General features: G+C 65.5%; 1 protein-coding gene across 6 annotated transcripts in view; it reads left to right on the top strand.

Moving 5' to 3' along the window:
* GALNT9 (polypeptide N-acetylgalactosaminyltransferase 9) overlaps window positions 1–25870 on the top strand; it is a 106556-nt gene that overhangs the window by 71184 nt on the left and 9502 nt on the right. For 5 of the 6 annotated variants that reach the window (XM_042962361.1, XM_042962366.1, XM_042962365.1 and 2 more), the window contains 2 exons: window positions 5665–5782; window positions 25100–25285. In XM_042962361.1, coding sequence (XP_042818295.1) covers window positions 5665–5782; window positions 25100–25285 — 304 coding nt within the window. The remainder of the gene's footprint in view (window positions 1–5664; window positions 5783–25099; window positions 25286–25870) is intronic. The other variant, XM_042962362.1, reaches the window with a different exon arrangement.

Here is a 25870-nt window from a genome sequence, read left to right on the forward strand (position 1 = left end):
AAGGAGGGAGACCGAGCAGACAAGCAGAGAGGAGGAGCCCGTGGGGGAGAAGCAGACACGGACAGGTGACGGGGCACCAGGGACCGAGAAGCCTGGAGGGACACGGGAGGAGCCGGGCAGCGTGGCTGCGCAGAAGTCACCGGTTTCTGCAGACAGGGCTTCAGACGGAGAGCCCACAGTTGTCCTCAAATGCATGCACGTATTCAGGTCGGCTCCCAGACGTGAAGGCAGAGAGATTTTTGCACAAGATACACAAATCCAGCACCCTTTGGCAGGTGGGAAGGCTCACACTCTCTCGAGGCGACCATTGGCCGCGGCCGGGATGGGGCCCCGTGTAGACAGGCGTGGGCCTCCAGAGGCCCCAGTCCCTCGCTCCCCATCACCCCCAGGCCCTCCGCCACCTGCTCGCGCTGGCTCATGTTTGCAGCATCGGCTGCGGGGTGCTGAGCCCCTGGGAATCCGCGCTCCGTGACCAGGTCCTGGGGACGCAGCCGTGGGGCCTGTTTCCTGGGACGAATGTCCATCTCAGGACCCGCTGACCCCCCGGAGCCTCTGCAGACCTCCCACAGGGGTCTGAGATTTCAGGGGCTGGGAACCGTCCCTCTTCCTGTCTGTCCGAGCTGGCGCGTCCCTGCCGAAATCCTGCTGAAACGGGTCACTGTGCGTGGGAGTGGCCGAGACCACGTGTCACTGTGCCTTCGGAAGCTCTCTCTCCCTCGGGAGGGTCTTGTGGGGGCTTCCGGGCCCCCACCCCCTGCTGGCAAAGAGCCACGGGCGCTAAATCAGGCCCCCGCACGGCCTGGACGTCCAGCAGTGAAGTCAGCGGACAGCAGGGATGGACAGCTCGGCCCGAGCCCCGACCTCCGTGACTTGAGGAAAACAGCACCGCCAGCACGGAGGGGCGCCCCGTACGAGGGGTCCCCGGACGCGGAGCAGCAGTCCCCTCGGGGCCTGGGGCCCGGCTCTGTCCCCACGGCCGCTTCTCAGAGACAGGCCCTCGACGCTCCTGGGAGCTGGAAGGAGCAGGAGCTGGGGCTCTGGAGCCTTTGCCGTCAAAACCGGGCCCAGAGCCATCCGAGCGTCCAGAAGCCGACCGACGGGCCAGGAGCCAGGAAGAGCGGCTTGAAAGTTACTTTTCTTCGTTCACAACGCACTAGGCGTTCCCCAGCTAGGAGCAGAAGAGGGGCCTAGCGTTTCGCATTTCAGGGCTCAGAGACCCCAGGTCCGGCAGCCCCTGGACGCCCTGGGCTGCACCGAAGCGGGATTTTCTGGCCAGACGGTGTCTTGTCGAACTTGGCTCCTGCCTAGCACCACCTGAGAGCTTTGGACGCCCGAGGTCAAACTCCAGGTGAAGCTTTAAACAGATTCTCCACAAACGGAGGTGGGTGTGGCCAGCACGCTCACCCCGTCGGGGGGTCGGGGGGTCAGGAGGGAAGCCGAGGAACCGGAGTGAGGAGAGGCGCCAGCTGGGCGCGGGGGAGGGCGCGGGGCCCGCGGGACACCCACGCGAGGCTGCAGGCAGAGCGAGTCGGCCAAAGCTCAGAAGGCCATTGGCGGCTTTCCACAAAGGTAGAAAGCACGTCTTGCCGTCCGCCGGGAAGGAACCAGAGCCCGTGTCCATGCAGAGACTCTCGCGGACGCATACAGCAGCCCCGTCGTTCTCAGGGACGGAAACGCCCCACGTGTCATCAGGTGTGACAGGTGAACCGGCTGGCGTCTGCCCAGCTGCCGGAACGCGTCCCGGAGTGAACGGGACGAGCTGTCCTACGAGTGACGGCACCGTGGAACTTCGGGCCCCTGGGCGGGGCCAGAGACGCTGGACACGGAAGCGGCCACGCTGTGTGGCGCGGCTCACAGGACCGTCCAGGGAGGCGCCGTCAGGAGAGGAGAAGTGACCGGCTTCCCGGGGGTGCTGGACAGCGGCTCTGAACTGGGGGCTCGGGGCGATGTTCTCTGGAGGTCAGGGGCCAGGGCCTTTGGCTCAGGTCGGTGACGGAGGGTCGGGCGGGTCCCCCGGGTTCTGGAACGACTGGCCTCACGCACCGGAGTACAGATTCACGGAAGGAGGGCGCACGCGGACACGGAACCTCGGGGCCCGCAGGCGCGGAGTGCAGGCGAGCAGCCTCGAGGTCCTTCGTGCCTCGTCCCGGTCCCCACCGGGAGGACGCCCTCGGGCCCTCCCGCTTGGCAGGCCCTCCGGGGGAAGCGCGCACGGCCGGCTGCCTGCGGGAGGCGCCCCTCGCCGCGGACCGGACCGGAGAGCTGGCTTCCACGGGCCTGGCGGCCGGTCCGGGCTGGTCTGTCGCCTCCCGCGTCCTGGCCGGAAGAGCCACTGCCCCTCCGAAGCACACAGCTCGCACGTCCACGTCGAAAGCCGTGCCGGGAATTTACTCCGCACCCGAGGGGCTGGTGTCGGAGGGTTTACTTTAGGAATTTTCTTGCCGCTCCTCACCCTCGAAGCTCGAGGGAGAGAGAAGAAGGGATGGAAATTGTAAGGCTTGGGTTTCTGGGGGAGACTTGTGCACACGCCCCGGTGCTGGAGCCCGCCCGCGTCCCAGGCTCTGAGCCCCTGCGCCCCTGCACCCCTGCGCGGGGCGGGGCCTCCCGTCCCCAGGACCCGTCCAGAGTCCCACCCGTGTGTCTGGGGGACGGTGAGGGCCCTGCGGGTGTCGGCCAGCTTCCAGCCCGTGGAGGGAGCTTAGGGCGGGGCTGGGGGGCCACTCGCAGCCCCCTGCCCCTCCCACAGTCAGGGGTGTGGCGGCGAGGACCCGAATCCCGCACACACACACAAGCACACTCTCACACACACTTATACACACAGACACACACACACACACCAGCACACAGGTATGCACTCCCGGCTGCACACACACATATCTGCACGCACACAGTATACACACACCTGCACAGGAGCACACACGCACATACCCCCTCCGTGCACGCACACCCCGACATGCACACGCAGCTGCACACACACCTGCACGCCCGCACACACATCCGTATGCACACATACCTGTGCACACAAAACCACGCAGACACGGGAGTGTACAGATGCTTGCACACTCATGCACACCTGTGCACACATTCTCACTGGCATGAGTGCCCACAGACGCACACACGCGCAAGTGTGCAGACACACACAGATGCACGTCACCGCACACGCGTGGTCACTTCTCTAGCTACACGGGAGGAACAGCAGCCGTTCCCTGTCTGACTTTTCTGCTGGTCTCCGGAGAGGAGCTTCCGGGGTGCTGGGTGCTCCCCACGGCCACAGGCTCGGTCACTGGGTCCCGTCCCGTCCCCCGAGCCCACTCCAGCCCCCAGGCTGACGGCCTCCAGGCCGAGCTCCTTTCGGCCGCGACACGGCTTCGTGCGGATCGGGTTCCGCAGGGGCGCGGGCAGAGAGGCTGAGCACGGGGCGGTGGGCAGCCCCGTGAGGCCACACGGCCGGCAGCTCCGAGCCGGGCTGGACGCTCGCTGCACACGCCCGTGCCGTCCCCACTGCCCCCCACCGCCTCTCGGAGCGCGTGGGCCTCTCTGGCGCTCTAGCCGTTGCCTCAGACTCTTCCGAGGGCGCCGATTCAGGGCCCGGCGTCCAGTGTCCCCACAGACCGCCCAGCGTCACGTTGCCTGCCCTCGGTGCCAGATGCGTGCACGGTGGCTCCCAGTCGCTGCCCAGTCGCAGCCCGTGGCGCACTTCCCAGGTGCCTGTGCTCGCTCAGCGAGCGTGTGCCCGGCGCGACGGGTGCTCGTTGCCTGGCCGAGCCCGCGAGCACGTGCTGTTCAAGGTGCCGGGGCACGCTGGCTCACCTTGACCCTTGTCGGTCTCCTGGAGGCCAGAGGGCGCATTGGGATCCTCGTTGTATCAGCCCCCCCTTGTCTGGGGCTCCAGAATTTCACGGCTCAGGGGCGTGGATGTCCGTGTGTGTCCGTGTGTCTGCTGCAGACGTGTGCACTCGCACGCCTGTTACCTCTCCCGGGGGAGTCCCTGGGCACGCACCGCGCGCCCCGGGACGACCCCGATGCGAGGACGCCCCACGGCGTCGCCCGAAACCCGGGAGCCCCTCAGCCAGAGCATCCCGAGCCTTGCCGCGTTCCGTAATCACAGCAGAATCTCGCGTGCGGGTAAACCCCACGCCCACGGATTCTGCTCCCGTCACCTTGTGAGTTTATCTTAAGTCTATTTTGGAACTCTGAGCAAGGATAACAAATCGTTACCGGCTATAATAGACTTGGCAGGGAATTTGGCGCTTTGATTCACCAGAGAGCGCCCTGAGATTTTCCGCGGCTGTTGAGAAAACGGGAGAAATGACTCTGCACGTCGGTGAGCGCGGCCCGTCACACGCTTGCTATTAAAAGCCAAAGGCAGCGTTAAAATTTCGTTGCCGTTAGATTTGTGACCAAAATCTAACGACAGGACAGATTGAATGTTTGCATAAGTCAAAGGACAATCGTTTCTTTAATGTCCCTGTTATTCTGGGACGACTGACGGGCATTGACTTCTGACTCCCCAGTCGCTGAGCAGAAGTGCTTCTTTTAAATTGTGACCGAGACCAAGTTTTGGTGTTGTTTTTGCCGAAGAGGGATGTGCTCCTGCAGGAGCAGCGGGGGGCGGGGGGGGGGGAGGGGACGAGGGGGGCGGCCCCGGGGGAGGCGGCCCCACCCCGGCGCCAGAGCCGCCTGGGGCCCTTCGAGGACAACCGGAACCCTTTGCTGGCTCCGCTTAGGGCCCAGAAGGCTCCAGTCGCTCAGCCTGCCAGCAGACCGTCCTTGTCTTTGTTTGAGACCAAATCCTTCAGCAAAAGCTTAGAAGGTCTCGGTTTCCAGCAGCATCTGGACCTGCTTCTTGTTACAGATACGTTTTCTGTTTGTCTTTCTATCCTCGCCACCCAGAACACACACACTGTGTCCTCAGTTCACGACCGAATGAAGGAACGAATGGTGCGTGCGTGAAGAACCGAACGTGTGATACTGTCCACGGTGACGCTGTCCTCTTACTCGCCACGGCTTTGTGTCATCGTGACCTGTGAGGCCACTTCCCAGGGACCCACTGTTGTGGGTAGAAAAAATACAGCTAGCACATAGGCGCGTGATTTCACAGACACAGTTTCTTAAGACAAGGCAACGTTTACTGACGTTTTTTTGAACGTGTAGCTGTAAGTAATTACAGAAATAATGGAACAGATGGCAGTCTGTGGCCCACAGCTGCACAGGTTGCGCACTCTACAACTTCAAGGTATGTCATTTAGAGAGAGTCTGATATCAGTGAGGTTCCATCGAGGGGAGCAGGGCACAACCTAGGCAACTGCCTGTTGCAGCCCCGACTCCTAGCGTACAGATAGGACAACATGATGAAGGAGACAGGCAAGTGGCTCAAGCCTGGGGACGTTCAGGCGACCAGACAACTCACTGAGAAAACTGGTTTCTTTAAAATTCCCTGCACTAACTTGCCTGAGGTGAGTGCTGGTTTCTGTCACCCATCGACGTTCTTCAGTTAGCGTTTGGACTTGGTCTGTGCCGGGTGCTTCACTAGGCTCTGAAGGATGCAAAGACAAGCCCGTGGGGGGCCTGCCCGTGTCCTGGGCCCTCCTGGCTGCCGGGCAGCCAGGGGCTCAGGATTACGCACCTGTGACCTGCTCACGTGCCGTCTCTGCCCCCCACCAGGACCCCCGCCATGATTGGCTGCTCGTTCGTGGTGGACCGGGAGTACTTTGGGGACATCGGCCTGCTGGACCCAGGCATGGAGGTATATGGTGGAGAGAACATCGAGCTGGGCATGAGGGTAGGTGCCCGGGGCTGCCCTGGGAACGGGGGTGTAGGGGTGCTGGCGGTGGGGCTGGCCGGGCCGTGCGCTGCTGGTTACGGGTCCGTGGGACGTAAGGCCCCGAACCGGGAGTCGTCGCGAGAACCCACGGTGGCGCGGGACTGAGGAACGGGGCGCCTGTCGAACGCGACAGCAAAGGACGGTGTTTCGTGTTGGTTTCGTTTGCTGAGTCACTTGTTGCCGCCGAACGTGCGGCACTGACGCGTGCTCGGAAACGTCAGAATCTGGTCCTTCGGCACAGGGACCCCGAGTGTCCACGACGGGACACCCGCCCCCCGAGCTGTCCTGCGTGCCCTGCACACGGTTCTGTGCTCGTCTTGGTTGGATGTGGGAGGCAGGGGTGCAGATGCGGGTCGTGGGCACCTGAGGCCACCATGGCTGTTCCCGGTGGACGTGGAGGCAGTTTGTGCAAAGGCCCTGGGGACTGGGGAGGACATGGGGCTGCACGGGCAGCGGAGCCCCCGAGGGAGGCCCCGAGCTGCCCTGGGGAGTGACTGAGATCCGTGAGGCTTCGCCCCCGGCCCTGCCACCCTCTTCCCCGCACCCCAGTGGCCCCTCTGCTTTCAAACTTCCTTGTCTGGCAGCTTGGAGAACTGATGGAAAGTTCTGGAAGAATCTTGGTTGCAGGTCAGGGACTCTGGGGTAGCAGAGCTCATTCCCTCCTGGATGCCCGAAGCTGAGGGCCAACCTAGCCTCCGTGGGAGGGTGCTTCGTCCAGTGCTTTGGGGAATGTCGGTGGCTGGGGCACACGTCCCCTCGGGGACGGCACCCTGGGCAGGACGTGCAAGAGTGTGAACGGCCAGAACCAGAACACGACGTATCTGAGCAGGTGGCTTTGGAGATCCCATGTGCTCAGACAGCGCGTTCCCAGCCAGAGACCCTCCCAGCCCCTTCCCCAGAGCCCGAGTTTCCTGCAGGGAGCTGGGCCTCATTTACCGTGCGCTGTGAGCGCCGGCTGTATGCCAGACCTGCAGCTCCAGAGGGAACCAACAGATGGAACAGATCCTGCTTTTCTGCAGCTCACTTTCCAGGGAGGAGGCGAGAAGAGAAGAGAAGTGTGTCATTTGGCGAGAAGCGCCAAAGGTAGAAATGAAGCAGGGAGGGGCAGGAGTGCAGAGGAGGGGCAGGAGAGCAGGGGAGGGGCAGGAGAGCAGGGGAGGGGGCAGGAGAGCTGGGGAGGAGCAGGAGAGCAGGGGAGGGGCAAGAGAGAAGGGGAGGGACAGGAGAGCAGGGGAGGGGGCAGGAGAGCAGGGGAGGGGCAGGAGAGCAGGGGAGGGGCAGGAGTTGCAGGGGAGGGGGTAGGAGTGCAGGGGAGGAACAGGAGAGCAGGGGAGGGGCAGGAGAGCAGGGGAGGGGGCAGGAGAGCAGGGGTGGCGGCAGGAGTTGCAGGGGAGGGGCAGGAGAGCAGGAGAGGAGGCAGGAGTGCAGGGGAGGGGCAGGAGAGCAGGAGAGGGGGCAGGAGTGCAGGGGAGGGTCAGGAGAGCAGGGGAGGGGGTAGGAGTCGGGGAGGGGGCAGGAGAGCAGGGGTGGGGGCAGGAGAGCAGGGGAGGGGGTAGGAGAGCAGGGGAGGGGCAGGAGAAGGAGAGCAGGGGAGGGGGTAGGAGAGCAGGGGAGGGGCAGGAGAAGGAGAGCAGGGAAGGGGGCAGGAGTGCAGGGGAGGGGCAGGAGAGCAGGAGGGGGGCAGGAGTTGCAGGGGAGGGGCAGGAGAGCAGGGAAGGGGGCAGGAGTGCAGGGGAGGGGCAGGAGAGCAGGGGTGGGGGCAGGAGAGCAGGGGAGGGGGTAGGAGAGCAGGGGAGGGGCAGAAGAAGGAGAGCAGGGAAGGGGGCAGGAGTGCAGGGGAGGGGGCAGGAGAGCAGGGGAGGGGCAGGAGTTGCAGGGGAGGGTCAGGAGAGCAGGGGAGGGTCAGGAGTGCAGGGGAGGGTCAGGAGAGCAGGAGGGGGGCAGGAGTTGCAGGGAAGGGTCAGGAGTGCAGGGGAGGGTCAGGAGAGCAGGAGGGGGGCAGGAGTTGCAGGGGAGGGTCAGGAGTGCAGGGGAGGGTCAGGAGAGCAGGAGGGGGGCAGGAGTTGCAGGGGAGGGGCAGGAGAGCAGGGAAGGGGGCAGGAGTGCAGGGGAGGGGCAGGAGAGCAGGAGGGGGGCAGGAGTTGCAGGGGAGGGGCAGGAGAGCAGGGAAGGGGGCAGGAGTGCAGGGGAGGGGCAGGAGAGCAGGGAAGGGGGCAGGAGTGCAGGGGAGGGGCAGGAGAGCAGGAGGGGGGCAGGAGTTGCAGGGGAGGGGCAGGAGAGCAGGGGAGGGGGCAGGAGTGCAGGGGAGGGTCAGGAGAGCAGGGGAGGGGCAGGAGAAGGAGAGCAGGGGAGGGTCAGGAGTGCAGGGGAGGGTCAGGAGAGCAGGAGGGGGGCAGGAGTTGCAGGGGAGGGTCAGGAGTGCAGGGGAGGGGCAGGAGAGCAGGAGGGGGGCAGGAGTTGCAGGGGAGGGTCAGGAGTGCAGGGGAGGGTCAGGAGAGCAGGAGGGGGGCAGGAGTTGCAGGGGAGGGGCAGGAGAGCAGGGAAGGGGGCAGGAGTGCAGGGGAGGGGCAGGAGAGCAGGAGGGGGGCAGGAGTTGCAGGGGAGGGGCAGGAGAGCAGGGAAGGGGGCAGGAGTGCAGGGGAGGGGCAGGAAAGCAGGGAAGGGGGCAGGAGTGCAGGGGAGGGGCAGGAGAGCAGGAGGGGGGCAGGAGTTGCAGGGGAGGGGCAGGAGAGCAGGGGAGGGGGCAGGAGTGCAGGGGAGGGTCAGGAGAGCAGGGGAGGGGGTAGGAGTCAGGGGAGGGGGCAGGAGAGCAGGGGTGGGGGCAGGAGAGCAGGGGAGGGGCAGGAGAGCAGGAGGGGGGCAGGAGTTGCAGGGGAGGGTCAGGAGTGCAGGGGAGGGTCAGGAGAGCAGGAGGGGGGCAGGAGTTGCAGGGGAGGGGCAGGAGAGCAGGGAAGGGGGCAGGAGTGCAGGGGAGGGGCAGGAGAGCAGGAGGGGGGCAGGAGTTGCAGGGGAGGGGCAGGAGAGCAGGGAAGGGGGCAGGAGTGCAGGGGAGGGGCAGGAGAGCAGGGAAGGGGGCAGGAGTGCAGGGGAGGGGCAGGAGAGCAGTAGGGGGGCAGGAGTTGCAGGGGAGGGGCAGGAGAGCAGGGGAGGGGGCAGGAGTGCAGGGGAGGGTCAGAAGAGCAGGGGAGGGGGTAGGAGTCAGGGGAGGGGGCAGGAGAGCAGGGGTGGGGGCAGGAGAGCAGGGGAGGGGGTAGGAGAGCAGGGGAGGGGCAGGAGAAGGAGAGCAGGGGAGGGGGTAGGAGAGCAGGGGAGGGGCAGGAGAAGGAGAGCAGGGAAGGGGGCAGGAGTGCAGGGGAGGGGCAGGAGAGCAGGAGGGGGGCAGGAGTTGCAGGGGAGGGGCAGGAGAGCAGGGGAGGGGGCAGGAGTGCAGGGGAGGGTCAGGAGAGCAGGGGAGGGGGTAGGAGTCAGGGGAGGGGGCAGGAGAGCAGGGGTGGGGGCAGGAGAGCAGGGGAGGGGGTAGGAGAGCAGGGGAGGGGCAGGAGAAGGAGAGCAGGGGAGGGGGTAGGAGAGCAGGGGAGGGGCAGGAGAAGGAGAGCAGGGAAGGGGGCAGGAGTGCAGGGGAGGGGCAGGAGAGCAGGGAAGGGGGCAGGAGAGCAGGGGAGGGGCAGGAGTGCAGGGGAGGGGCAGGAGAGCAGGAGGGGGGCAGGAGTTGCAGGGGAGGGGGCAGGAGTGCAGGGGAGGGGGTAGGAGTGCAAGGGAGGGGGCAGTTTTAAAGACATCAGTCAGGAACCCACCCCCGCCCCCGTCAGAAGGGATGTCTATGGAAAGACCTCTTGGTGCCGTGAGGCAGCTGCGGGTGATCAGGGGAAGGGGTGTTCCAAGCAGAGGGCACGGCAGATGCAAAGGCCCTGGGGCAGGGTCGTGCCTGGTGTGCTCCGGATGCGACACGTGCAGCCGAGGGGCGGTGGGGGAGGGAGAGCAGCCTGGCTTCTGCCCTGAGGGAGCCCAGAGGCACGGGAGGCTCTGGGTAGAGGCTTCGCTTCCACGTTTCGGGGATTCCCCTGACCCCTGCGACTCGGGGGTGGAGCGAGTGAGGGCCGGAACAGGGCGGCCAGGGCTTCTGGGATAACGCAGGGGGGTGAGGCTTGGACCGGGGAGGGGACGGCGAGATCCCGTGTCGTCCGGGTACGTTCTCGGGGGAGCGCACGCAGGGCTTGCTGGGGGCGGGGGCTCTGAAACGGTCTCCCACTAGCCCTCGGGCCTGAGCAGCTGGGAGGGTGGAGGGGCCGTGGGCGGGCAGGGTGGTGGCCTGGAGTGGGGGGGTTCTCAGAGGCCGGCCCCGCCCCACCCCTGGGCCCTCGTGGGGCCGTGGCCTCCTCTGCCAAAGTGGCTTCCCCGCTGTGTTGGCTTTTTAAAAGTTCGGTGGGGAAACAGTTGTCCAGCGCCTCGTTTTAGTCTGAAAAAAATAAAATAAAATTGGGTTTTGGTTCGGAGCAGAGGGCGCGTTCGAAGGCTGACGTGCAGGGCTTTGCTCCCGGCGGGGCTGGGCCGGCTTTCCGGGGCCGCTCCTGACAGCCAGCCCGCTTCCGGGGTGCGGGGTTTGGGCCCCGAGTGCCGGCTGCCCGGTCGTGACCCGGCCTCTGCTCCCCCGTGGCCCACGCGCACCTGGGGTTCCGTCCCCGGCCCTCCCTGCCCGGGACACGTGCGCCTCCACCTTCCTGCGGGGTTTCTGGCTCCCGTGGCCCTGGGTCCGAGCTGTGGAGTGCTTCCGCTCAGGTGGCTCGGGAATGGGGTCCTCTCGGGTGGGACCCCGCCTCGGGGCTCACTGAATGGCACCCTGAAGTCACAGCCCCACTGGCCGCGCTTCCGTAAACTTCTGTCTGGGAGCTCGCCCGGCCGGCGGGCCGAGGGCAGGGCCAGGTTCCCAGGCTGCGGTTTTCCGACCTGAATCTTCTAGAGGTTTCCTTAAAACACAGACCCCTGGGCTCCACCCCAGGGATTTGGACTCCACAGGGCGAGACGGGGCCCAGGAATCTGCATTTCCAGCACATTCTCGGGGCTGCGGACGCTGCTTGCCCAGGGCGCCTGCTCTGGGAACCGGCCCCCGGCCGGCCTGCCGCTTTGGGGCCCCGAGCCCGCCTGGCGCGCCTGCATACGTGTCCCCCGCTCTGCCGGGCACCCCGCGCCCAGGAGCAGGGCCGGGATGTCCCGGCGGGGGCTCGGCGGGCTCGGTAGCTGGGCTGAGCTGAGCTCTGGTTGGTTTGGGATTCTGGGTTGTTTACTTTTACCTGTTATTCGCGGGGATGATTTCAGGCGAGTTTTAAAAATTTTCTACACGGTTTATTGAAATTATACTTTTCAAAAGCTATTTGCCTTAAGCTTTTAAGTTAAACCTGGGGGCTCATATCATTATGGTTATAAGTCTAATCGATTGAGATTAGAGAGAACACTCACCTCCCTGTTTTCTTTGATTAATGTTTGATTAACTCGGGTTGAACGGATTGAATGCCATTAAACAACAATCAGTTCCCTCTCTGCCTTTAGTTAATTAAATTCCCTTGAACCTTTTAAAATGACACTTATAAATATAACGTATTTACTTTTCCCTTTAAGCGCCTGGAATGCCTGATACCACAGCGGAAATTCCCCCAGGTGCTTAAAAAACGCTAGTGTATCTAATAAATTAAACTTACACCAAATCTCAAGTTCTCTGAAGCATTTCGGGATCGTTTGCGTCTGTATTTAATTCCCTGACACGGTCCAGTTTGGAATAAGAAACGTACACTCGACCTTCAGTCACACGTGTTAAGAACGGAACCCGGAGGTTAATGTGGCGGCGGATTTTTCCGCCTTTGACTGTTCTCAGCTGTGCCGATCAACGGACCCCAAACCTTTGCACACGATTCCCGAGTCTGGTTCAGGGAGAGGCTTCCCGCAGCCTTGAGGACCCCCAGGCTCCGAGCAGTCCCTCCGGGGTCCTCCCGGGGGCAGAGGGGAGCCCCACAAGCCCAGTGGGGCAGGCAGAGGATGTCAGCCTGAGGCCGGAGGAGGCCCGGGCAGGAGCTGGACCCTGGCTTCGGCGGGGCTGGTTGGGTTGGGTGGACAAACAGGCTCAGGGGCCCACAGGGGCCGGGGAGGGCAGACAACCATACCCCCAGAGAGATGGGGGGCGGGGGGGGGAGCAGGCCCGGTTCCCCCCAGCAGTGCGACTGCGTTCTCCTGAGGCTGGGGTCCCCAGAGGCCAGGAGCCAGGTTCTGCATGGACAGTGGCCCCCGGGAGCCCGGCCCGTCTGAGCAAGAACTCGGCACGAGGGCGGGAAGCACTGTCCCTGGATGTCACCGCACGGGGTCTCGGACGCCAGCACGGGATGTCCCCCCTGGGAATCGGGCAGGTCAGAGAACAGGAAAGGAGGAGAGTCCCGTGAGGGGACTGTGCCAGAGGACAGAGCACCACACAGCATGGTGGCCGGGGCACGGGGACGCCCGGCCGGGAACAGGTCGCCCCGCAGAGGCCGGAGGGCGTGTTGGGCCCGTGTGGTGAGCGCCCGCAGGGAGGGGGCATCCAGAAGCGGGGCGCACGCTTGGTAAACACAAGGAGACGGGGGGTGGTGGAGCCTGGGAGACCCCCGGTCCCGTGGGCGAGACATGCCCCCCCGAAACCGCCGGCAGCCACTGCTGGTTTTGACGGTCAGAGGGCGGAGGAGGGACGGGCACGGTCTCACCTGGGTGGCTTCTCACTGGTGGTGACGCCCACAGGGCGTCGCAGGGGGGCGTTACCGTGGCAGGAAGACAGGAGCCTCTGTGGCGATGGAGGAAGCCTCTGTGCTTGGCCCCCCGGCCCCGTGACCGCGGCTGGGACCCCAACGTCCCCGGTGTCCGCTCTGTAAAGTGGGGGCTGGGCAGGGTCCCGCCCGTGCGGGGAGGACTCGGGCAGACGCGGGGGCGGGAGGGGGGGTGCGGTCCGCTGCGGGAGGGGACGAGGTAACTACGGGCGTAAATCGGGGTACAGGTGTGCGGCAGGCAGCAGTGTGGACGCGCACGTTTATCCGTGTTGTTACTTTCGTCGCCGACGGGGCTCAGGTAGCTTGCCAGGACGCAGAGACGCCCCGGCAAGATGCGGGGCACTGGGAACACGAGAGGGGAGGACGGAACGTGAAAGGGGGCCGGCGGGGAGGCCCGGTGCTGGGGGCCAGGGTCACGCCCTACGCCTGCGCCTACCCCTGCCGCCGGCCGGGGGCCTGCCGGTCCCGGACCTCAGAGCAGGGTCTCCCCACAAACCCACCCACCGTGGGCCAGAGACCGGCGCAGGGTGACCAGGTGCCCTCCGTCCGTATCCCCAGAGCAGACGTCCACCGTGGGCAGGCTGGCGGCTGGGGCGGTCTGTGCCTGCAGAGGTGCTGACGGCTGGGGGGAGGGGGAGGTCTGTCCCCGTGGAGGTGCTGGCGGCCCGAGGGCGGGGGGGGGGGGTCTGTGGCAGCTGCCTGGCGCCCCGCATCCGACCTGGCCTCGCCCCGTCCCCCTTCTTATCCGCTCCATTCAGAAGCCCAGGGAGCCCCGGGGCCCCCCCTCACCCTGAGGGCCGAGCCCAAACTCCCTCCCGTGACCCTCAGCACCCCTCCCCACGTGCCCCCACCCACCCTCCCCTTCCGTGGCCGAGCCAGGCTGGCCCCTCTCTGCGGGGAGTCCTTCCGGCCCCTGCCGCTTCTGGACCCTGGTCTCAGCCCCACGGTGCTTTCTTCCTCACACGATCTGGCTCTGCCCACCGCCTCCCACCGATGCCTCCCGCTCCCCGACCCGCTGGAATAGTCAGGGGCCGCGGCTGCCTCGTTCCCTGCTGTGCGCAACCCAGTGTAAGTGCCGGTGCGTCTGTAGAGTGGGCACAGGAGGCCCCCGGGAGGGGAGGGGAGGGGAGGGGAGGGCGGGCCTCCCTGTGACGTGCTAGACGCTGGAGCCCGGGGTGGGGGGCACGGCAGAGAAAGCAAGCGCTTCGTTTGTTGAGCAACTTCTCGCGGGTGTCTGCCACGCCGCGCTAGATGCTGGGGGCTCCGCAGGGGACAGAGCACGCACGGGTCTTAAACGGGGACGCGTGTGGCACCCATAGAAAACCATGCACGGGGAAGGGATGGGGGCTTGTCATTTTATACGGGACAATCAGGGGAGGGAGGCCACGTCCGAGCGGGCGTAAAGGCGGAGAGGAAGCGAGCCGTGCGGCTACGGGGAAGGGCATTCCCAGCCGAGGGGCAGCAAGTGCAAAGGCCCTGGGGCGGGAGCATGGCCCTCGTGGCAGAGACCGCAGGCGGCCCCGTGGCCTTTCCGCTGCCTTTCCCGCACAGGTGGACCTCACAGCCGTGGCTGTTTCCGATCTGTCCTTGGCACGGGTGGCCGTGCAGCACGTGTCATCGGTTCTGCCCGCTTAGAGGAGTAATTCTGGGGTCCCGGGGCCAAGGTATATTTCTGTGACTGTAAAAATGCCAACTGCTCTTCCGCTAACGAGGAGAGTGTGAGAGCCCATTAGGGGGAAATGAATCCTTCGCGTCCATCTGGTTAATAAAGGTCAAGACAGAATCCAGCGGCCTGGGTCTGGGCTGGGAAAGCCTCCCGCGGAACAGAAATCGGAAATCGTTTGCTTCGCTGTTTTGAAACTCTCAGACTCGCCACTTCTCCAGGGTGTTACAGGAAAGCCCCCTCAGCCCTGGGGGCCGTCAGTGCACCTTCAAAGCCCGGCCCTTTGAGGGGTGCGGCGGCGTTAACCGTCTGGGGGCTGGGGGGTCGGGTGTCCCCACGTCTTCCCACGGGGCATTTATCTGAGCTCCTGTGTCTCCCAGCAGAGGGCGCCAGGGAGGTGTGCCCACGCCGTCCACGCTCGGGGCAGGGGGCCCTGCCGTCAGGCGTCGCAGGGTGTCTCCGGGCCGGTCCTAGACCTCCCCAGGGGGCAGCGGGCAGAGGGGAGGGCAGGGGGTGGGCAGAGGGGAGGGCGGGCGGTGAGGTCCCCGTCCCGCCGCCTTCAGGAAGGGCTTCTCCTAGTTACAAGTGGGCGGGTCTGCCTGACAAGGTAGTGGTCATGGGGGGACGCACCCCCAATGCCCAGCAGCCCACAGGGCAAGGTCCCCCTGGACGGAGGAAGCAGGCCTCCAGGCGGGGGGACGCCCCTGTCCTCTTGAACATATTTGTGGAAAAGCCCCACTGCTCACATGGGGTCTCTGGAAGACCCCTCGAGACTCGTGTGCGTTGGCCAGGCCTCTCTCCGAGCCTCAGTTTCCCCATCTGTCACAGGCGTGATGTGACCCTAACTCAGGGCCGGGGGGCTTTGTGCCTGACACAACAGACAGGCAGTGAGCGCCCGTGTTTGTGCAGGCGTTTCGGAACACCCTCTCCTCTCCTGCGTAAAAGCAGCTTTTATCAGGGAAAACGCCGGGGTGGGCAAACCGGACCGCAGCCCGGGTGATTCTCGTCGGAGCCGCGTCGCACACGTGGGAGCATCGTCCCCACGTGCCCTCGCACACCCGTGACGTGGCCCCGGGCCTTGCACTAGCGGGGGGCGTCCCCGGGGCCGTCCTCCGCGGCCACGGGTCAGGACGGCGCCCACCGGGCTTCACGCCCCCGTCCGCCGGCTCGCCGCTCTGTGCCGCACGCTGGTCCGTGTCCCCGTGTGCGCCTTCCGGTCGCGGTTTCCTCCGGAGGGCTGTCTAGAGGTGGACCTGCTGAGCCAGACGGACTTCGTGTTTCTGTGGCTTTTGTAGAACTTGCCAGATCTCCCTCCCTGCGCCCCGCTGCTCTGCATGCGTGTGAGTGCGTGTGTCTGCGTGTGACCTCTCACCAGCGGTGCGTGCGAGAGACGGCTGCCCGGGGCTTACGGGGCCCCGGGACCTGAGTGAGTGATTTTTACCTGTGGCAAACGAGGCGGACACGGAGGGAGCGTCTGCGTTGACTGACTCTGCGTCTTTTCAGTTGCTAACGAGCACGAACGCTCGGCCGCTGCCCGTTTTTTCCACGCCGTTCCTGGTCTTCCAGCTGGTCTTAACCTGCACCGTGTGATGCAGACGCGGCCCCTCGCAGACAGGACGTTCGTGAGCACGCCTGTCCCCCTTCGTCTCTGGCCCGTCCGAGAAGCTGTCTGACCGCAGCTGCTTCTGACACGTTTCCACAGCAAAGGCTTGAATCCCTGAGGGATGGATCTTCGTCATCTTTCTTGTTTTGTTTTCACACAGCAGACCGCGGCTCCTCACCACCCCCCCCACGCCTCCGCCCTTGACCGCTGGCGGGAAGGCCTCCCCCCCACGTCGGGGTGCTGCCGGGCGCGCACAGGCCCCCCCACTTCCCGTCCCTTCGCCGCTGGGCCGCGCCTCCTGGGTGCCCCGCTCAGTCACGTCCCCGTGAGGGACCAGTGTCTCCGGCCGTGTCCAGACGGCGACCCAGGCCACTTCCGTAGCTGTGGTTTCTCATCTCCGCGAGCGCGTGTCGTGTCTCTGCGCGTTCCGCTTCTCACACGTGGCTGTTCCGTGACCGTTGGCCGTAACTCGTAACCTCCTCTCCTCTCCCGATGGACGCTCTCCCTCCTTCCTTCGGCTCCGACAGTCCTCGCGGTCAGTCCTCCCCGTCTGCTTACGACCTTCCTGCCGGTTCTCTCTCTTTCCCGAAGTCCCGTCTTGGGTTGGTAGGTGACTCTTCCGGAACCGGATTTTCCGCGTGCGCTCCGTACATTTGTGTGGAGATCTCCCTTTCGCGGGAACGGCACCTTCGCGCTCACTCGTCCCTGGACGGGAGTCGCAGATTTCTGCGTGCCTGCCCCCACCCCCACCCCAGGCCTCCGCTCAAAACTGGGTGGCTGGGGTTTCGTCCCAGGGCTCCCCCCGTCACACAGTCGCCGGCTCCGGTCTCTGCTTCGTCTCTCACCGTGTCTGGCTGCATCCCGGGGGGCAGTCGGAGCCGGTGTGTCAGCTTCCGCTCACAGTTGGGGCGCCCGGCCCGGCCCCAGGCCCCACACCCGGTCCCCGGCCCTCCGGGAGGCTCAGGGTCCTGCCCCTGTGGCGCCAGCCCCACTCCGGCCGGCGGGCTTCTGCTCCTTCCGAGCGGTGGGGAGCTAACTGTGGTTTTCCACGGATGCTTTTAACTCCTAAGCAGCCTACCCACCGTTTCCGCGTGTCCAGAGCGGACAGGGAAGAGTCCCACGTCCGTGGTATTGACCAGAGCCCTCCATCACTTCGTCCAGCTGCAGGGGGCTTGGCGCGCGGGGGCCGTCACCTAAGAGGTATAGCCTCACCTCCGCTTGAGGACAGGAAGTGCAGGACCACACAGCCGCAGCCTCGGGTGGTGTCCGAGGGACGGGGCTTCTGGGCCACACGGTGACACCAAGTGTGCAAGGTGGTCAGAGGGCGGAGGCGGGGACAGAGGCCTCGCGCACTTCGCGCAGCCGCCCCCGGACCCCGGCACACGTCGGGACCCCCCGGAGGGCTTGTTAAAGTACAGGTCGTGGGGCTGGCCCCAGAGCCTCTGACTCCGCAGGTCAGGTCTGGAGCCGACGGCCACCTGCATTTCTGGGGCGCCCCAGGTGACGCTGCTGCTGGTCCTGTGACCACACTTTGAGAACCACTCGTTTAGAAGGAAGGAAGCTATTTTTTCTCTCTTGTTTGTTTGAAGCGTTTGACACGTTCACGGAAACAAGCGGCAGGAGCTTGGAACGAGAGCCCCACTCGGAGTGTCTGTGGGTCTGACGCAGGGAACGGAGCGGGGAAGCAGCTGTTCGAAAGCATATGTGTGTGTGCACAGACCGTCCCAGGGAGAGACGTTTGCTTGTCAGAAATGCATGCGTTGAGCCCAGCTGAGCCCTGGGAGATGCCTTTCCAAAGCTAAACCCAGTCTGTTCTGCCCCTGGAGCTGGATCGTTCCTGCAGAGCGAGGGGTTCGTGGGACAAGAGAGAGGCAGCAGCACTGGACCCGGGCTGGGGTTGTGGGGGGGGGGCACCGAGCTGATTGTAAATCTTGTAAAGTAGGTTCAGATGCGAAATCTCTAAAAGTCCTACGCGCAGTCGTCTCCTGAGTGACTACAAGTGGTTGCTTGTTCAAGGGGGAAATTGTGCGCTGCCCGAAAGGAAGACGGTGGCCGGGCACCTGCTGGGTTTGCACCAGGTGAGATGGCCTGTGAGGCTGGGTCTCAGCTGAGCCTCTGGGGCTTCCAGCCTCTTGTCTGAAGGCCTCGGCGAGGAGGCCGGGCGTGGACATCTCGTTCTGACCCCCTTGTCTTAAAAAGAGAGCTCTGCATAGTGCCTGGATAGTCAGGCTGGTTGTAGAGACTGATGCAGATGGACGGGTGGGGGATGGGTGGACAGACAGGTGGACTGACGGGTGGATGGACGGACGGATGGATGGATGGACAGGTGGGTGGGTGGACGGATGGATGAATGGAGGGATGGAGGGATAGGTGTGTGGGTGGATGGATGGAAGGATGGAGAGATGGATGGATGAGTGTGTAGGTGGGTGAGTAGATGGATGGATGAAGGGAGGGATGGGTGGATGGACAGATGGACAGACGGATGGATGGATAGAGGGAGGGAGGGAGGGAGGGGTGGACGGGTGGATGGGTCTACAGGTGGATGGATGGATGGATGGATGGACAGATGGATGGATGGAGGGATGGATGGATGGAGGGATGGAGGGATAGATGGATGGATGAGTGTATAGGTGGGTGAATGGATGGATGGATGGAGGGAGGGAGAGAGGGAGGGGTGGACGGGTGGATGGGTGTTCAGGTGGGTGGGTGGGTGGATGGATGGATGGACAGATGGATGGATGGATGGATGGAGGGATGGATGGATGGACGGATGGAGGGATGGATGGATGGACGGATGGATGGATGGATGGATGGATGGAGGGATGGATGGATGGAGGGATGGAGGGATGGATGGATGGACGGATGGATGGAGAGATGGATGGATGAGTGTGTAGGTGGGTGAATGGATGGAGGGAGGGAGGGAGGGAGGGAGGGAGGGAGGGGTGGACGGGTGGATGGGTGTTCAGGTGGGTGGGTGGATGGATGGATGGATGGACAGATGGATGGATGGAGGGATGGATGGATGGAGGGATGGAGGGATAGATGGATGGACAGATGGATGGAGAGATGGATGGATGAGTGTGTAGGTGGGTGAATGGATGGATGGATGGATGGACAGATGGATGGATGGATGGAGGGATGGAGGGATGGATGGATGGACGGATGGATGGAGAGATGGATGGATGAGTGTGTAGGTGGGTGAATGGATGGAGGGAGGGAGGGAGGGAGGGGTGGACGGGTGGATGGGTGTTCAGGTGGGTGGGTGGGTGGGTGCAGGGGAGGGCAGGTGAACAAATGGATGGGGATGGCCAGGTGGGTGGGGAAGGGTGTCTCCTTAGGTGGGCTTATCGAACAGTCTCAGCAAGGTGGCTACTAAAGAAACAGTGTCACCGGGTGCTGAGGACCGTGCTCACAAAGTCCTTCCTGCCTGAAGTCACATCGGAGAGCCCGGGAACGCATTCCACGGAGCCTTAATTTAGACGCTGACTGCGTCTGCACACACGGTGGTGCCACCCAGAGCAAGGAATTATTTTGTCCCTGGAAGCCTGTGCTGTGCCACCCGCAAATCCCGCGAGTAAGAGATGAGGACCCTGGGCAGGTCGCGGATGAAACCTCGTTACCTCCGTTCTGCCAAAGTGGCTGGAAGACGTGGGCCCCGTCGGGCCTGCAAGGCCCAGGGCATCTGTGCAGCATTTTCTCCCGAGTGTGCTTCTCGTGGGCTGGACCAGAGAGCCAGGCGAGGACGCCCCGGGGGAGGGCCCCTCCACGGCCCGCGTCTTCAGCCTCAAAGCAGCACACTCTGACTTTGCAAGAGGCTGGAACCTTCCTCACCCCAGCTGTGGGACGACAGTGGGGCCTGTGTGAGGCGACCACCTGGGGAACGGGCCTGAGGCCCCGCTGTCTGAGCCCCCGGCCGGCTGCCGGCCGTTGGGTGTGGTAAGGCCGGCAGGTCAGGGCCCGGCTGCCTCTGAGGAGAGGGTGTTCCTCGGGGGCCCAGAGGTGGGGCAGCCAGGCCACGGGGGGCATTCGGGGCCAGGAGGCCAGGGTGGAGGAGGCTGGGCCGGAGGCTGTCCTGGGCCGGGTGGTTTGCACGCCAAGGGAGCCCCTCGGGCAGGCCGTCTGCTGCCCCTGGGAATCGGCTAGTCCAGGAGGACGGTCCCTCCACCCTGAGGACAGCGAGGCCCAGGAGTCACGTCATCAGACACAGAAAACCAGCAGGCGAGGTTCACACACAGGCCTGGCTTTTCCCTCCGCAGCAACAGAATCAGGGACCGATCTCCCCACCCGCCTCGTCCACGCGGCGCGGGACCGGCCCCCTTCTGAACGAGCCCGTCACGGCCACGAACATCTGAGCACTCCAGAATCAACCCCCTCTTCCCCACACCCCGTTGGAGCAGCCCTCCCTTCTGAACAGTCCTGGGACGGGTGTGTCCCCAGCCCCACCCACGACCCGGCCTGTCCCTGCACTTCGGGGCTGCTGGGCTGGCCTGGTTTCGGGGCCAGCATCTGTTTGAAGGGGTCGGGAGTGCCCAAGCCGTGGGTGGGAGCGTGGCCGACACAGTGGCCGCCCCGTCCCCCACCCTGCCCACACCGATCTCCGCAAGGTGCTTCTCAGACGTTGTGATGCAGACACTGATGAAGGAGAGCCCGCACCGCTCATGGCCCAGGCCATGCTGAGCACCCAGGAGCCACGTGTGTTCTGCCTGTCTCGACCCCGGGCAGTCCTCCGTGGACGCCCTCCGTGGACGCCCTCCATGGGCCCCCTCCCGCTGTACCCCAGCCGTCCAGCGTGGCCAAAGCTGGCCACGGGGGCCTCTCCGCCTGCAACCGACGTTTTCGGTGGGTCTTCCCAGGGAGGTGGTGAGGCCCGCGGGGTGAACTGTGAGTCGGGGGCCCCCACTCCCCCACGGAGGCCACAGCGATGCTGCGTGGAGCTGACACAGAAAGCCTTGAGAGCACACGGGTCTGCGGGGGGCCTCCGGATGCGTCGGCACGGGGCTCCCGCCCCGCCTGGAAAGCGGAGGCCCCGTGGCCTCCGGAGTGGCCTCGCCACGGGGCAGGAGAGCGGCCCCGTGGAACCGTGGCCCGTTCCATGGGGGGGCTGTCACAGACGGGAGGGACTGAGGGCTGAGCGTGCACGTGTGCACGTGGGCGTGCGTGGCGTAGTGGACGGGCGTGAGGCCCCCGAGACTCTGACCCAGAGCACAGGGCGGGTGACAGCCGCTCTCCGGAGGCGGTGCTCCTCGTGCCGGGCCGACGGCCTCACTGCACGGGGACAGCTCAGCGCGGGTGAAGGCGGGCGGGCTGGCCGAGAAGCCTAGGGCCCTGAGGGCTGGGGCCGCGCTCCTGGCACCTCGAATGAGCTCAGGGTCCAGAGGGCGTCTCCGGAAACTGCTGTGGGGCACGCCCCCCTCCCGCAGCCGCGTGGACGCGGGCGAAGCCCCCGGGGGTGACTGTGCTCGGGGGGCGAGGAGGCACCGGGGAATCGCGCAGGCGGCTCCTGGCTTCCCAACGTTCTGAGAGCGCCGGCCCGCGGCAGACGTGGCGGCCAGGCCGCGGCGGGTCTCAGTCCCAGCCCCGCGGGCCCACGGTGCGCCGCCACGGCGGGGACGGTCCGACCGCTCCACGGTGACCACGCGCCCTCTGGCACCGGTAGGACGTCCGAGGAGCTGGGATGCGGGGGGTTGAGGTCCCCCCGCCCCGCACTCCTTCCCTCTGCACGGCTGCCTGCCGACCTGACGCCTGGTCCCCCCTTTGCGTCTGCTGTTCTGTGTGGGGGGCAGTTGGCAGGGTTGACGGAGATAATTACCGGTGGAGGCACAGGCGGGTGTGACTCAGATCCGTGGCGCCTCCGGGCTGAGGGGTTCACGCAACAGCCCAGGCTGCCTGCCGCACCACGAGCCGGCCGCGTGACCCCGGCCCGTCTCCTGACCTCTCGGTGCCTCCACCCCTGTTTCCACCGGACTTAACCCTGCGCCGCACTGACACGGGGTCGTTGGGCTTTCTGTCCTCCCGGCACCACCTAGTCCAGCCTCCTCAGTCAGGAACACGGCGACAGGATCCCCACCAACAGAGGCTTGAGCAGATGGGGGGCTCCGCCTCTCTCACGAAGCACGGAGCTGACGTCTCTAACTTTCCGCCGGCCGGCCGGCCCTGCTGTATAGACCCTGAGCCTCACGATGGTTGCCTCCCGGCCACAGAGTGGCTGCCACTCCTCCAGACCTCACGTCCGTATCCAGAAAGAAGGGCAAAGGGCCCTGCAGCTGAGTCTGTTTCTTTTTTTTCTAATCAGGGTAAGCCGTAGCTTTCCTACAAGCCCCACCCCGAGACCTCTGCTCTCGTCTCGTTGGCCAGAACCGTCTGGCACGGCCTCCTCTAGCTACAGGGGAGTGGGAAGGTGGGGTCCATGATGTCACCGGAGCCTTGGCCCCGTCACCTCCACGTAGAAGTGCCCCCGCCGGCCCTACCTGGCTCCTGCCCCGCACAGAAGCTGTCCATCCGGTGATGCCCAGAACCCCGGGCGAGCTCACCTGCCTACTTCCTGTCGCTCTGACCTGGTTTGGGGGCGTGGGCGAGCCTCCCGGGGGGGGTTTCACCCCCCACGGCGGCCTTCGCTGCCTCCACTCGGCACAGGGGAGCGTGTCATTCGCTGGGGCCTGCAGGCGATGTCCCCGGGAGTGTTTGTGGGGGAGGCGGACGGCCCCTCGGTGCAGCCCTCTCTCGGACGCACACCTACCAGTGTGACGGGCGCGCAGGCCTCCGACAAGAGCAAGGCGACCGCGTGCTTCGTCGTCCACCGGGACGCCCTCGAGAGTTGCCGTGGACCGGGACGCCAGGTCAGCGGGCGTGAACGGGGCCTGTCCTGGGCAGCAGGTGTTGACTAGGGTTTGCTGCGTTGCCCCCGCGTGCAGCCGCCCCTCGCGGCTGCATCAGGTAGCTCCCGGCTGGGAGCCTCCCTTCAGACTCTGCGGCTTAGGAGCCATTTCCTTAGCCCGCGAAGCTGTGGGCCGACCGCGCCCTCTCCGGAGGGCCGGCCCCGGCTCGTCCTCGTGGTGGTGGCCAGGGCACAGGGAGCTGAGGCCCGAGCAGGGTGTCCTGGGGCCCGAGCTGGGACCCGGCACTCGGCCGCTCTGCCCCCCTCTGGTGTGCGCGAGTCACGCACTCGGGGGCTCGGGCGACGGTCTCCGCCCTCGGTAGGGTCGTCCGCGGCTCCAATGCAGAGAAGACATTTGACGGCCGGGTCCGGGATGGGGGCTGTGCGCCAGCACGCCGACCTGGGTGAGGCCCGGTCGGTGGGCGTTTGTCCTTTCCTCCGCCGTTGGGGTGCTTGCAGAGCGAGTGGGGATGTCCCCCCTCCACCCCGAAATCCCTGAGCCCACGTGCTGTTGGGATGCCAGGCGGGCGTGTGCCTGCGCGTCCAGCGGCTTGGGGAAGGTTGCAGATGCCCCCTTGACCTCAGGCACCTGCGGCCCTCGCCCCCCAACCCTGAGCACCCTGTGGGGCCCAGCCCGGAGGACGGGGAGAATGACCCCAGCTCCCGCCGTCCGGAAACGCTCTCGCCTTTCTGAGCGGAGGAGACAGACCGTGGCCGAATGTTGCCCAGGAAAGACGGGGGTCTGAAGGGGCCCTGAGCTCGCCCACAAAGCCCCGCGTGCGACAGTCTGTGTCCAGCCGCCCTCACGTAACTAAGGCTTGAGGCCACTGAACCAGACCGAGCGGGGCCTTTCCCGCCATCCTGTCCTGCGGCCGCGCCATCCAGGGTGGCCGCACCAGCCGCACACGTTTCAAGGGCTCAGTGGCCGGGCGCAGCCGTGGCTCACCTTTCGGCGGTCCCGATCTAGAACACGCCCGTCCCCGCAGAAAGTTCTGCTGGGCAGGTCTGGCGGTTGCTAACAGATTCCTGAACGTGAATTCATTCATCCATCGAACAGCCTGTGCTGAGTGCTGACCACGCGCCCGTTTTGTTCTGAGTGCAGCGGGTGGGGCCGTGGTCCCGGAGCGCAGGCCGCAGAGGGACAGACAGACCAGGGGTGACGGGACCAAGGGGCTGCAGCGTCACGTCAGAGAGTGAGGAGGGGACCACAAAGAGGAGGCATCTGAGCAGAGGCTTGCTCGCAGGTGCAAAGGCCCTGGGGCCGTGGGGAGAGCAGAGGAGAGACAGGTGGGGGCAGGGAGCCCCGGGAGCACCGGGGGCCAGCTGAGGCACGGAGGCCCCTCCAGGCTGCACAGTGATGGCGGCTGCAGAAGGCCCGGGGGGGGGGGGGGGGGAATCACGGCACCGTCCCTGCAGGTCCGCCAGGCTCCCACTGTGGTGCTTCCGTTTGCCTTCTGGAACATTCCTGGCTCAGCAGGCGTCCAGCTGCGTCCCCAGCCTCCCCGCTGCCCTGCAGCCTCCCAGGACCAGGCGCTGGGGGCAGGGTCCCCACCGTCAGCGTGAAGGAGCTGGCGCTGTCCGCTGGGCTCTGTGCAGCGGGCAGAGCGTGGGTCCCCCGCGGGCTAGGAGCCCAGCAGGGGGAGACTGTTGGCCGCGTGCTGGGAACCCGTGAGGAACCCCCAGCCTCCCCCCACACACAGGACGTCCCACCTGCCCGGACATGACTTGTTGCGGCCGTGTGGGGTGTCAGGAGGGGGACCCTCAGCTGCGAGATGTCCCCCCTCCTTCCCCTGCTTTCTGAAGGCAAAGTCGGGCAGGGGAGGAGGCAGGGATCCCCCGTCACCTTCCCCAAACGAGGGCTCGGCTCTGTAGTGAGTGAGCGGCAGCCCCAAGAGGGTGTCTGGATGGTCAGGCTGTGCACTGAGACAGACGAGGAGAGGACGGTGCGCCCGCGGGTCAGGGTCTTTGGGGACAGTTAGGGACTTCAGGGAGTCCTGCGCTCCGGGAAGCAGCTGTAAGACGCTTTCTTTGGCCGAGACCGGGTGTGTCTGGGGTGCTTGAGGCAGCGTCTGCGAGGCCAGCACCGTGGATCGAGGGTGTCTGGATGGTCGGCCTGCTCTTTCCAGACTGGACTGCGGGCTTGTTCCTCTGGCGGGGGGGGGGGGGCAGCGGCTCGTGTTGAAGCCCCCGGGCCAGTCCCCCCCCCACCCCCGCACGGAGCAAGCACAGGGCAGGGGGGCAGGGGGCAGGAGAGACGAATGTGGTGGGAGACCCGGAGGGGGAGGCCGTCTCCCCGGAGCGGGCTCTGGAGCGTGGTCCCGGGCCCGCGGGCGGCCGTGCTGTGTCCCCACAGGTGTGGCAGTGTGGCGGCAGCATGGAGGTGCTCCCCTGCTCCCGCGTGGCCCACATCGAGCGCAGCAAGAAGCCCTACAACAACGACATCGACTACTACGCCAAGCGCAACGCCCTGCGGGCAGCGGAGGTGTGGATGGACAGCTTCAAGTCCCACGTGTACATGGCCTGGAACATCCCCATGACCGTAAGCCGGGGCGCGGCGGGGCGGGGGGGGCCGGCGGCTGCGAGCGAGCCTCGCCGCGCCCCGTGGTGATGCCGGCAAGGACCCGGGGCCCACGTGCAGACGCACAAGCACGGGGTCTCGCCGGACGCGGGCTCTGGCAGCGCGTGCAGCCCCGTCTCGCCGCCCGCCCCGCTGCACCCTGCGTGCCGTTTGCTTGTGCTTTCTCGTGGCCAGTTACACGCGGTATAGGGTCTGCATTGCGGCCTTTTGTTTATGACTATTTCTGAGAGAGAGACAGATCGTGAGCGGGGGAGGGGCAGAGAGAGGGAGAGAGGGAGACACAGAATCCGAAACAGGTTCCAGGCTCCGAGCGGTCAGCACAGAGCCCGAGGCGGGGCTCGGACCCACGAACTGTGAGATCATGACCTGAGCCAAGGTCGGACGCTGAACTGATTGAGCCACCCAGGTGTCCCTACTCTTCCTTTTTTTTTAACGTTTATTTTTGAGACAGAGAAAGAGACAGAGCATGAGCTGGGAAGGGGCAGAGAGAGAGAGAGACACAGAATCCCAGGCAGGCGCCAGGCTCCGAGCCATTAGCACAGAGCC

Source organism: Panthera tigris, chromosome D3 (genome assembly GCF_018350195.1).
Source record: "Panthera tigris isolate Pti1 chromosome D3, P.tigris_Pti1_mat1.1, whole genome shotgun sequence".
In the NCBI taxonomy this organism is placed as follows: domain Eukaryota; kingdom Metazoa; phylum Chordata; class Mammalia; order Carnivora; family Felidae; genus Panthera; species Panthera tigris.